At 46.1% G+C, this 12,598-nt stretch overlaps 1 protein-coding gene across 1 annotated transcript in view; it reads right to left on the bottom strand.

Annotated features, from left to right (window-relative positions):
* SCRN2 (secernin 2) overlaps positions 1-12,598 on the bottom strand; it is a 203,371-nt gene that overhangs the window by 38,726 nt on the left and 152,047 nt on the right. Inside the window, exons 5-7 of the mRNA XM_086924298.1 lie at positions 8,659-8,874; positions 8,042-8,207; positions 6,913-7,093 (exon numbers count right to left, since the gene is read on the bottom strand). Of these exons, the coding sequence (XP_086780424.1) occupies positions 6,913-7,093; positions 8,042-8,207; positions 8,659-8,874 (563 nt within the window). The remainder of the gene's footprint in view (positions 1-6,912; positions 7,094-8,041; positions 8,208-8,658; positions 8,875-12,598) is intronic.

Below are 12,598 nucleotides of genomic sequence, written 5' to 3'. Positions count from 1 at the left end.
ATTCACATATGATGTTGTCAACCTATATGGCCACATACCACATGAGGGAGGAAAGGGGGCAGTGGAAACAATGATTATAGAAAATCCTGAATTTTAAGAGAAAGGAATGTTTCTGATACGGTTACTTCATAATATTATATACCATTCCAAGTTCAAGTGTGCAGGTAAGTTCTATTAACAGACAGTCGAAGTTGAGATGGGCAGCGACATGGCCCCAAGGAATGCAAATGTCTTCATGAATGAATGAATCAGCATTTCTAGAGCGCGTTGTTTCCTGGAGGCATCCCAACGCTGGAAACAGTCCAATCATGAACTCCGCGTAGTGTTTATCGGAACAAAAAGGTTGTTATGAGTTTTCGAAAGGTCAGATAGTTGGTCTCAAGACGAATATGGAGGGGGAGGCGGTTACACAACCTGACGACATTATAGGAAAAGAGACGCCCTCCACTTCGGGATCTTTTGATTTTAGGGACTATCGCCAGATGTTTACTATCAGACCGCAAAGCCCTATTAGGACGGTAGGGTGAGATGATGGAACAATGTACCATATCAAACAAAAACTGATATTATCCAATCAGCAAATGAAAGATCACTCAGCAAAATGGTGGCATAATGATGATTCCTTAGGGTTACGGAGTGGCACAGAAGGGGAACTAAGAGTTTGATAATTACTGAATTCAAACCATAGCACAATCAAAATTATGTTAAACTCTGGCCAATCGGAGGTGACCTAGAGAATAAGTATTAGCCAGAAGAAATTCATCACATAACTATATGTGTAGTCAACAGATAAAAACAGTATACTAAATGCTGGATACTTTCATCCAAAATCATTAGCTGCAAATTTACCTTACAGACAACTTACTTGTGCTCAAATGAATTATTACCACAGTGAACAATATCAGTTAAGAGAACCAGAAATATGCAATAAGTTCTACAAAAGACAATATCCTCAAGCTACTGTTTTAGAGTCAGAACAACAAATAAGGATAACTGAAAGAACAAGAACACTACCGAAACAACCACAAAAAGTGCACTAAATGGAGAGAAAATGATTTTACCATACCCCAGACAAATACAATAACCTGCATAATGAAGAGAAAATTGAATATTCGAGAAAATGACAAGTTTAAATGACTTAGACCATTCAAAAACATTTAACAGTCGATTTTGAAAGGAAATGCAACTATAAATGTAACTAAAACAACATCAAATTCGAAAGACACTTCCATGTTTACAATGAGCACAACGCAATGTTATCAAATGAGGAGAAATACAACATACCATCACTACCAAACAAAATCAAAGTAAACCACTATGAAACAACGCAACAAGCAATATAATCTTTCTGTTGAACGTGCCTGGGTGTTAAACAGCCAGTTTAAAACAAATCTCACCTGAGACGCCAGACACTGCCGGGACCAGCCCTCACCACTGTTGTGGGCGGAGGAGTCGGACCTGTCGCTGCTGCGGCCTACCTGCCGCCATCTTCTCTCCCCCGCACAGTGCTCTGGCGGAGGCAGTTTGGGAGTAAACTACGGTGGCCCTGTCGGCGGCGGAAGAGCCCGGGCAGTTATTGTTCAGCATCGCTTGACTGAGGGTTCTCGTCGGTATCAGATGCGGCCTTCCCACATTCCCTGCCGGCACGGAGGCCCACATTCACACCCGGGCCATCGCCCTGTCCCCAGAGGCGCTGCTCCACCGGGGACAACTAAAGCACATGCTGTGAAGGCAGAATAGGTGAGAGATCACCTTGGGCACTATTGTTTCACGGCCAGTTTGTGAAGTGGGTTGGTGGAAGGAAGACACAACATAGACTTATGCCTCTCAGCCGACTGGGGTCTCGTAAGTGAGGCCCCCCCCCCCCCCCATCTCTCCTGTATCTACTTCGCAGCTCACATTAACGACCCCCTTTCTTAAATCGGGGAGACCTCTGGATATATGGGCCCGGGCCGCGTCGTATCGTGGGGGGCACTGTTGGTGGGCGGTCCGGCGAGTCTGGTCCTCTTATAAGGCCTCCTTGCAGGCAATCGTGGGTTGCGGAAGCGGCTGAGCAAGGCTCGGTGCGCCTTGCAGCCCAGGACACACCTGGATCCGTGAGGACCCGCTGACAGTGTCCCCGTAGTGGAGCTGGGTGCGGTCCCCACCATTGCCTCTAGTTGGGGTCGTGCCTCCCCCTGTGCCAGTGCAGTCCCGGAATCAGCCCCTCTTCTCTCATAAGCTTCCGCCACCTATCTGACATTAACCGCAATGGGCAGAGACAAACCTAGCGGGGTTGGATCCAAACAGGGCACCTTGGATCACTTTACTGCGCCTGCTGGTAGTTCCGCTGGGAGCGAGGGGGCAAGCTCGACGCCCGATAATGCGGCCCTTCTAGCAGCAATAAACAATGCCAGAGACAAGCTAGAGACCAAGATCAGCGCTGTGGGATGGTAGGTCTCATTTCTGCGCCAGGATCTTAGGAAGGCAGTGGACCGCATCACAGAGGCAGAGGTGCGGGTCTTGGGGGTGGAGGTCTGTGACTACTCTTCAGAAAAAGGTCAACAAACTCACCGCAGTGTCGCAGGAACTTGCCTCTAGAGTGGAAGATGCAGAAGGTCGGCCAAGGCGCAATAACTTGCGCTACGTGGACCTTCCACAGGGATGTGAAGGATCCTCAATGACCCGATTCATTGCCCAGTGGCTCACGGATCTCATGCCACAGGAACTACTCTCCACATGCTTTGTCATGAAGCGCGCTCACCGGGCATTGACAAAGATGCCACCCCAGGCGAAAATCCCAGACCAGTAATTGGAAAGTTATTGAACTACGCCAACCAGGATACAATTTAGCAGTTTGTTAGGACACAAAGAACGCTTTCAGCATGATTCAAGGCCCATAATGGTGTTCCATGATTATACACGCCAGGTCCAGCAGCAACGCCAGCCGGTCACAACGGCGAAGCGCAGGCTACGAGACCTACATTTGCAGTATATGCTGTTATATCCAGCCAGGATGCGGGTGATATTCAATTCAAAATCTTTCTTCTTTGATACCCTGGAAGCCGTCTTCGCATGGACAGACAAACATTCACACCTTAAGCCGCACTCACCACCGCGGCTGGATTCGGACTCCTCCCATGGATCACAACTAAATAGACCTTGCAGAACCAAATCTAAGCGAAGTCATAGTTCCGGCTCAGACAGACAATCCACCAGTCCAGAACGCGCCTTCTGAGCTATCCAGTCACAGCGCTAGCAGCCAGCTATATGTCGCAGCGGACTGTTATTCACTAAGGCTCTCCTAATACTTGCTTCCTCTGAATGGGCGTGGACGTCCAGCCATGGGGCTGCCAGGCCCGAGACACTTCGATCCCCCCCTTGTTAAGTGTTTTGTGGGTGGGCTGGGCTCAGTTGGCGTGTGGGCCCGGGTCTCCCCTTTTGGAGGCCTAGTGCGCCCTGCGCCGCTCCTAGTTTATGGCGGTGTCAGGTGGGGGAATACGTGGGGAATTAAGTTTTGTTGTTATTGTTTTAAATGCAGACTTGTCATCTAGAGTCCAATTTTACCACTATAGTGCTTTTAGAGATACAGGATGATAGTGGAGGTTGATGCAGCCCCCCTCGGGGACCATTCTGCTGTTTCATGGAATGCCCAGGGTCTTCTTAATAAAGTCAAAAGCAGCGCTATCCTACATCAGGCCAAACGGTATGGGCCCGCCATTTTACTCCTCCAAGAAACTCACCTACTAGGTACTAAAGCCCCTTGTTTGGCTCAATTTGGTTACCGTTATATTTACCACCTGGATTCACCAGGGGATCCCAGGGAGTAGCCATACTTATACATCGTAGAGTCCCGTTCCCCGGTGGCAGATTTGTATTTGTCACTGGCACACTGTAAGGTGAGCATGTTACGATAGGTAGTATATATGTTCCCCCTCCGCTAGGAGAGACCTTTGTCGACAAGATCTCTAGAGTTTGGGGAGAGGGGACTGCCGGAGGATCTGACCCTTTTGGGGGGTGATTGGGACGACACTATGGGGGCAACAGACAAAGTAGTGCTTACCGCCCACCACTGCCTATGTTCGCTTGCTCTACAATAACTAGACTGCGTCGGTCCTAATAGCCAGCTATCGCTAAGACCCCTTCCCCATTTGCAGGGGCACCAGACAGAGTTGACCCATGTCCCCACTGTTATTTGCCTTAGCGGTGGAGTCCTTGGCAGCATGGGTTAGGAGTGACCCGATGCTCCGTGGATTCGACTGGTCCCAGTCGAGATCGGCCCGCATCACGCTATACGCGGTTGACATCCTGTTCTTTATGATGGACTTGTGGTTCTCGGGGCCTCGCATATTGCAAATCCTTAGAGTGTTTGGGGAAACTACTGGCCTGCACACCAACCATACAAAATACATCTACTTTCCAGTTTGCGGTCACCAGGGACGGGGTACCTGGGCGTCACAGCTATCACACGTGACAGATGGCTTTAAGTATCTGGGCATCTCCGTTTCGCCATGCCCCAAGGTCTCATGGGCACATAATATCAATCCATTGCTCATGAGTCTGAATGGTGAAACTACTATCTGGTCCTTCCTTCCACTATCACTCTATGGACGATCGGCCATCTTTAAGATGGTGTCTCTGCCTCAAATTTTATACAGACTACAACATTTCCCCTATAATATCCCACAATCCTGGTTCGGGCAAGTAAATGCTATACAAAATAAATTTCTCTGGAATAGAGGGGCAATTAGGGTCGGATTCTGCACCTGCGTGCAGTCTACATATTGTGGGGGTATTACAACAGCGGACATATATTCCTATTATGAGGCTTCTCACATATCAATAATAAACTAATGGTGGTATAAATCTCCAACCGACCCAGCCTTTGCAACCGAGCATGCAGCAATGGAAGGGAACCCTCTCTTCCAGCTCCTTTATAGCGCCACACGACTAGATTTTTCTGGCCCGGCGAGTAGAGTAGTGACACAGTTATGGCGAAACTCGGTCCGACAGATGGGGTGGTGCGGGACACTAACCCAAACAACTCCATTATGGCACATACCTCCACCCGGTAGCGGCCCTGGCGGGTTTCCGCGGGTGCGACCTGGTGGGAATATCTACGATGGGGGTTTTGTGATGCGGTATCCTACACTGAATTACTTTCAGCAAATACAGGTAGAATACCAACTACACAAGACACAATTTTATAAATACCTCCGACTCTGCCATGCTTTGACCCCCCTGAATCATGCTCTTGAGACCCTTCTGGAGTTTTACCCTCTGGAGGGCCGACTGCTGATGGGAGATCAGGGCCTGTACAAAATTAGGCAAATATACCAGACACGGATGACCCACACACGGACAATGCTAGATGCGAGGCTGCGAGCACGGCAAGCCGACATTCCTGACTTGACGGACGACGACTGGCCCGAAGCCATTGCCAGCCCTCGAGGCGCTACAGTGTCCACGTGATACCACCTTATTCAGTTCAAGTATCTACACCACGCTTACTACACACGGGTCTGACTCAGTAAGATGGGTGTCATCCAATCCCCTATATGTTTAAGATGTGGGAGGGAGAATGGGACATTTTTACATACAGTTTGGAGCTGCACTGTGTTGCAGCCCTTTTGGCTCAGAGTATCGTCATGCTTAAGCGAGGTACTATTATGGGAACTCCACTTGACCCACGACTTTTCCACTTACACAGCACGGAAGATATAGGCGGAAACAAAGTCAAACAACATCTATTGTTTTTGGCCCTTACTATAGCCAAGCGTGATATCGCCCAGATGTGGAAAGGGACTTCTCCCAGACTATGCACCCGGCAAATGGAAAACCGAACTTGACAGATGTATGGAGGCGGACACTGCTGTGTTTCTAGCTCGTTGCTGCCCCAAAAAACACAGAAAAATATGGACTTGATGGGCGACGTATCGTGGGATCGATCTTCCTCCTCTTCCATCCATGGACACCTGATAGGAGACATCACCTATCCATATATTTATCGATCTGACCGTTCCATATTGTATGATAACCGACCACTCTACTAACGAATCATATGCACAAATACCGAGGTCTAGTAGACGGCATTTCGTTAAAGTTATGTAACCTGCTTGTTTCGCAGGTCTTGCAATTGTTTAAAAATGTCGGTACTCGTGCTGTGTCTTATTTCAGGCTTTTATAGGGCTGCTGCCCACAATTCAATGGAATAACCAAATAAAATCTCTTTTTAAAAAAAAACAACAACAAGAATCTCAGAGTGTAATTTAGATAAACGAAACAAAAATGAAAAGTTGTCAGGAGCAAGAATGTCTGCAATAATGAGAGATGAAATCATACAATTGAAATAACAAGTCTGTGAAATTCTGGTCCAATCTAAAAGCGGAGTTAACACCAGAAAGAAATATTAAACATTTTGAGGCACTTCACCAAAAGGTTTGAAAGATAAACTGTGGAAATGTGCTTGTCAAATACATAGGTCTAGATGGAAGATTGCTACTTATTGAGGCATTTTCCCGAGGCAGAATTTATTAGGATTTGGTAAACAATTGTACATATTTTGTAGAACAGTTTATAACTGGATTATAATTTAAAGAGCCCTTCAAACATGAAAACTAATAGAGAAAAACGACCCGTTCACTCTACACTATGCACGTTGTAAACCAGAGGTTTTGATTTTCATTTCGAACGCACATTTATAATTATTACATTTAGATTTCTGTACTCCCCTTAATCAGGAGGTCAAGTGCTAGAGACATAATCCAGGCAAAGTACAAACAATGGACGACACCTGACATGGTAGAAAACAAGAGGTAGGCTTTAAAGCAGTCAATGAGTAGACTGGGGGCACTAGACATAGAGGGTGAGGACGGGTTGGTAGAGACATACATAAGATAGACCGTTTTGTAAGTGAGCACTAGTATATATTACCTGACTCCCTTTTACAGCCTCGTAAGCTCTTTGATGTTCTCTGTACAGCTCATGTCGGCGATCGACTGCTGTCTGAAAACGAGGCAGCTTTCTGGCAGGGTCGTCTGCCCCAAAGTTAGGAGATACTACCTGGAGGGCACAGGTGACATTGTCAACAAAGACAAAGGGTTTGAACACAGATCTGTGGATGAAACACAAGTACAACATTGAGGTTCTCAAATAGCTGACAGGACAGAAAGACAGGCACAGACTGTGTGGTCAAGCAGTCTTCTTATATCTACAGGGTGGACTGATAGTGGCCAAACCCACAGAACCTCTATCTCCCAGCAACTGGTAGAACTCAAATCTCCACACATTTACAGGCATAGGAGGCTCCAGCAGCTTGCGAAAGATGTCACGCTCATTTATCTTCACTACTTTCTTTAAGTAAACAAGGCGTTTTTACAGAAACAGTGGTCTTTGGTCAATACAAATCACTGACGGAAGACTGGGCTTGTTTAAACAATAGCAGCTTAATTTCAGTGGGGAATAGCTGGTTTAGAGTAGGGTCTGTGCCCTCACTCATTCGCTGCTCCTATTGGGTGCAGTTACAGAGCAAGTTAATGGACTTTAGCTTTGAAAGCATAGGTACTCATAATTCTGGACACCACCAGCAAGCCTAATGCCTGCTTACCTAGCCTGACCTCATTACTCAATAGCCTGATGCTCCTAAAGATCATAACCAGAAGAACATTCTATGTCATAATTTTCTTCATGTAGCCAGGTCTCTCTGTAAACAGTTCTTCATGCAAATACAATCACACAAGCACCTGTAACAGGGAGATGAATCGCACAGGCATGCAAGTTGACACACTAGCTGATCAGGATATTTAAAAACAGCAACATAGAGAGAAAGATGCAGATTTAAGCGGCAAGACATATTGTGAGCTGCAACATAATGGACCCAGAAAAGCTGACCTGCTCAGACCATTGCACTTTTATCCATACAAATGAAAAGGCTCGCTTTTATGGATAAGAATATTTTACAGGCAGAAATATGGAACACAAATATTTATGCACAAGAACTTTCACTGAATAGGCTTAGCATCACGTACAACGTCTCATTAAATGGGAAGAGCTTGGTTCACACCTTGAGGGGTCTGGTGTGGCAGTAAAGAAGTGTACGCATGGCAGTGCGGGGTCCGGGGGGAGCAAGGACACCATGCTGCCCGTGGTCTGAAACCCTCCAGAATCCATGCAAATTCCACTGGCCTTGTGTCGTAGGATATCCATGATCGTCTGCACAGTGATGTGACCTGAGGGGGCGAAGCAAGAGATCAGCAAGGAATTCACAGATCAGCAACCTCTGAGAAAGCCCAACTCCCATGTACGTGCAACAGAAAGAATCTCAGTAACAGAGGGAACTAAACTTTACCTCAGTAAGGGATTCAGAAATAGCAAGGGAAGGGGCATTGTTCCTATGCTGAGAGTTTCAGCAGACTGTCCAGGATACCCTTGGCTGGTGCATGTTATAGAGCAGGGCTAATCCCCAAAAGGAGGAGTACAAAGTCCTCAAGTGTAAGCATTTACTGGGCTTATCCATGTCACACTGAAGAGAAGACTTCCATCAGATCACAAGAATGCAAGAAAAAAGTTTTTACCCTAATATGGCAGAGAAGAAATACTCCGCTTTCCCCATGACCTATGCTGCGATGCGGGAGCATGAAAGCAGGTGTCCTAGGATGGAAGTGAAGACCACAGGCTCACCTTCGTGCTCCTTGAGTAGTTCCTTGCCAGCACTGTATCTCTTCTTGGCTGCCTCCATACGGACTGGCTGATGAACCAGGGAATACACTGCTGAGAAGTCAAAGACCCCTTGTCCATCCCACCAGCCCTGCTGCTGGGCATGGGACTTTAGCTCGTCATGCGCTGCAGTGATCTCTGTGTGGATTGTTAGCTGGTTGGAAATGTTTGTGGTTCCTCCTGAAAATTGATAACCAAACAAGTAGAAAAGAAACTGAACATTATCAATCTATCTGGCCAATCCCACCACACACTTTACATCTAGACCTGTGCAGATACAGGCAAAAGCACGGAAGCAAACAAGATGGATAGAAGTCCTAACTCCCTTCTCCCACCCCCTCTCAGGGCCGGCTCTAGGCTCATGGTGGCCCTGTGCAGGGAGCGTAGGTGGGGGCCCCGGAAGAGGGGGTCCGGATGGGGCGGAGCTCAGGAAGGTGTTTTAATAATACGTCCAAAAAAGTTGTAGATATGAAGTTTGTGTGCTGCCAACATAGTCAGATCCAAGAACGAAGACCAAGCTGCTTCTGTGCCATGGGCAGAAATAAAAATGTCAATCCTTTGCTTGAAGTGTTGTCTGGTGTATTTATACTTGGTGTGTAACTTGTCACTCGCTGTGAGACACTAGAGATATTTATGCCAGGACATCAAGGCAGGCTCTGGTGATGCTCCTGCCACTACAACTCTGAATGCGTCATGTGCACCCAGCAATACCCCTTCTACATTAATGGGGTTCAGTAAAGATCTGTATTCTCTACTAAACTGTTGTCTTGTATTGTCAGTGGCTCTTATTGCACAGCTTCGCTCCTGCGGTTCTCCAGCCTAAGCGCAGGTCCTTGCTCTTTTTGGCGTTAATTCTTAGCGGAGCCATGTGACCTGCTTACTATAGGTCCATAGCTGTCATTTTAATTATAGTCAGCTGCAGCAGGCGTTTACAGCAGTTTTAGATCTTCTAAGAGTTTTTCGGTGCTCAAATGGGTCTAATTTCTGATATTTATGTTTCCTCATCTTCATTGCTTGAATTTTGCTCGCAAGAAAGTGTCAAATGTCACTCATAACGATACTGAAATTATGAACATGTCACACATAGTAATCTGAAACCTTGGCAGCTATGGATGGCACATGTCATGATGTCATTTGCTGACTGCCTAACTTGGTTAGTCCCCCCCACTTCTTTTTATAGGACTTGTGCCCACTGCCCTGCCACTCACCAAAGATCCTTTCCTCCCCGCGTGACAACTGTTTAGCTCTTACCTTCCTCAGGCTACAGTATGCCACAGTGTTGGCAGGGTCTCTACCAAAGGGGTTGGTTCTGCTGCAGTCTGCAGCAAATCGCTCAGGCACTGCCACGGCCCCAGACTCGACTGCATAACTGCCAAGATTTCAGAATGGTATGTGTGACATTTTCATAATTTTAGTGTAATTATGAGTGACATTTCAATGACTATGAATGACAGTTTCCCCCGAGCAAAATCAAGCAATGAAGGCGAGGGAAACATATAAATATCAGAAATTACTGACATTTGAGCAAAGAGAAACTCTGACAGCTGCAAAACACCAGAAAGGAAGGGAACTTAGATGTGCCAGCAGCGGTGGAGAGAAGCAGCGCCATATCTTATGAACATGGTACTAAGGGGCAAATTCACATGCCAAAATGTAGCATTAAACAAACATTGCTAATGCCTCGCTCCGCCATTCTGAAAATGTAGGGATACACCGTATTCACAAGAATGCGGTGCACCCCTGTGTTTCCCCTGGCGCTGGTGCTAAATCTAGCTGCCTAGCGTCAACGCAGGCAAACTTGAGCCATTGTGCAAGGGTGTCTACATTGGTGGGATTCAATGTCTGTTTATGTGCAGGAAGGTGTCCCTTCCTACACATAAACAAATCGTGATTTGTAACTTCATTATGCAGCATACATAGAAGTTGCAAATTGTCATTTTCTTTAAATGATTCATGGTGTTTTGCTGTTTCTATACGTGTTGCACAATGCAGTGTGAAATGGGGTCTAATTTACTAGATGGCTTTAAGCCAAGTTCAGTGGTTTAATGCCACCTCAACTAAGGGTTTATCGTAACAGGAATGTTGGAAAAAGTGACATTCCTGGGGCAATAAGGGCTTGTAAATATGCCCCTATGTTCCTCTCTCCCTTTGATTCAGCGTTTGTTACGTCAAAAATGTGTCATTTTACCCCTTTGTACATGTTTCTGTCGCGGAAAACATTCATTCTTGCAAATGTGTACTTGCCCAGATACCTCCCTGCTGCCAAAGCCATGACTGCTTTATTGCTATGTCATTCTCAGTGCTACATCCACTCACAGGCGTGTTCTGCACCCCCACCACCTACCACGGTTCCCTCCCGTCCCCTCAGCTTGCCTTCCCATATCTCTCCACCAGTCGTTATTTCTCGTAGTGCTCTCGGAGCGCCAGGCGCTAATATTGTTCAATGTAATCGACAATGCTAATTTAACATTCACAGCCCGAAAGTACAGCAAGCTTGCCCCTCGGGAGTCCCCTTTTAAACCAAGGTGCAGGTTGAAATTCGCCTCAAATTTATTTTTCTCTAACACGGTATATCAAGGCAGCTCTGCAGTGTTGCACTGGGAGAAAAATAGACCCAGGCCTGAAAATAAAAAGTTGCCCGTATAGTAAATCAGAAAGCAAAAAAATTCTCAAAAGGTATGCTAATTGGGACACTTTTAAAGTTGGTAAACACGCTGTGTGTTCTGCAAGATATGGAAGACTCCAACTATTTGTGCTTTCTGAAGACCATGTTTATCAGGGAAATCAACAGTAAAAACCAGCCCACAAGACAATAAAACAGGACACAAACATAAAAAGACAGCCCACACACGGACCAATCAGACCAGACCATTGGGCACTGCCAGATTGCCCTATTAGCAGGGCCACTGAAATTGTGCTATTGTGCGGCCGCAGCAACTTTTCCATAATTTTAGATTTGCCATGTTTGCCACACAGTCCATCATCTTCCGCATAATCTGCAGATTTTAACAACAAAAAAATTCTTGCTTAAATGATTCAAAATCTACTAAAATGTTGCAGCGTAGTGAAAGGCCCTTTACAAAGCAGGACTGGCCACCTTCCTCTTGCTTATTGCTATATCTGGGTACTAAACTGGTACTAATAAGGTGCAACCAATGGCTAGACAGTGTTACCAATTTTAAAAACTAAAGAAGTAATGAATTAATACTATTACAAAATGTGCCGCATAAAGCTTTATAATTTGCCTTGCCGCAGAAGAAATGCGTTACTTACCTGTAACAGCAGTTATCCAGTATTGGTGTCTTTCATAGATTCACATGCCTGAATCATTCCCCGTCGTCGAGACGGGAGCCTCCGGTAAATAAAAAAGTAATGTCCATAGACATACATAGAGAGAAAAGGGTCCAAGGGTCTCGCCTTAGTAGCCTTTCCTTGTCCTTATGTAAAAAGGACCAAACTGACATAGTCAGCCAATCAGCTCCGACCTCCCTCTAGAACCTTCCTGGGAGGAGCCTCAGTCCCTCAGATTTTCGTACGCACCCAGCTAGGTTTGGCGTAGTATAGTTCCGAGAGGGAAGTGAGTCCTTCCAGGGGAGGCGGGAGGGTTGCATGTGAATCTATGAAAGACACCAATACTGGATAACTGCTGTTACAGGTAAGTAACGCATTTCTTATCCAGTATTAGGGGTGTCTTTCATAGATTCACATGCCTGAATCAGAGTAGCTAGCAATCACAGTAGCACATTTGTAAAACAGAGTTGCTCTGCCGTCATAGTAGATAATGCATATAATATCATACAATAAAAAGACAGCTTAGATATAATATCATCAGAGCAATAATGTGCATACCTGGAAGGCGGGATGTAGGAAGGCTCACCTTACTGAAAGAGATGGCGAAGCACCG

This window comes from Lissotriton vulgaris, chromosome 5, assembly GCF_964263255.1.
Source record: "Lissotriton vulgaris chromosome 5, aLisVul1.2, whole genome shotgun sequence".
Classification (NCBI taxonomy): domain Eukaryota; kingdom Metazoa; phylum Chordata; class Amphibia; order Caudata; family Salamandridae; genus Lissotriton; species Lissotriton vulgaris.
Note: the sequence above shows the minus strand (reverse complement) of the source record. Positions and strands in the feature narration are given on the sequence as shown.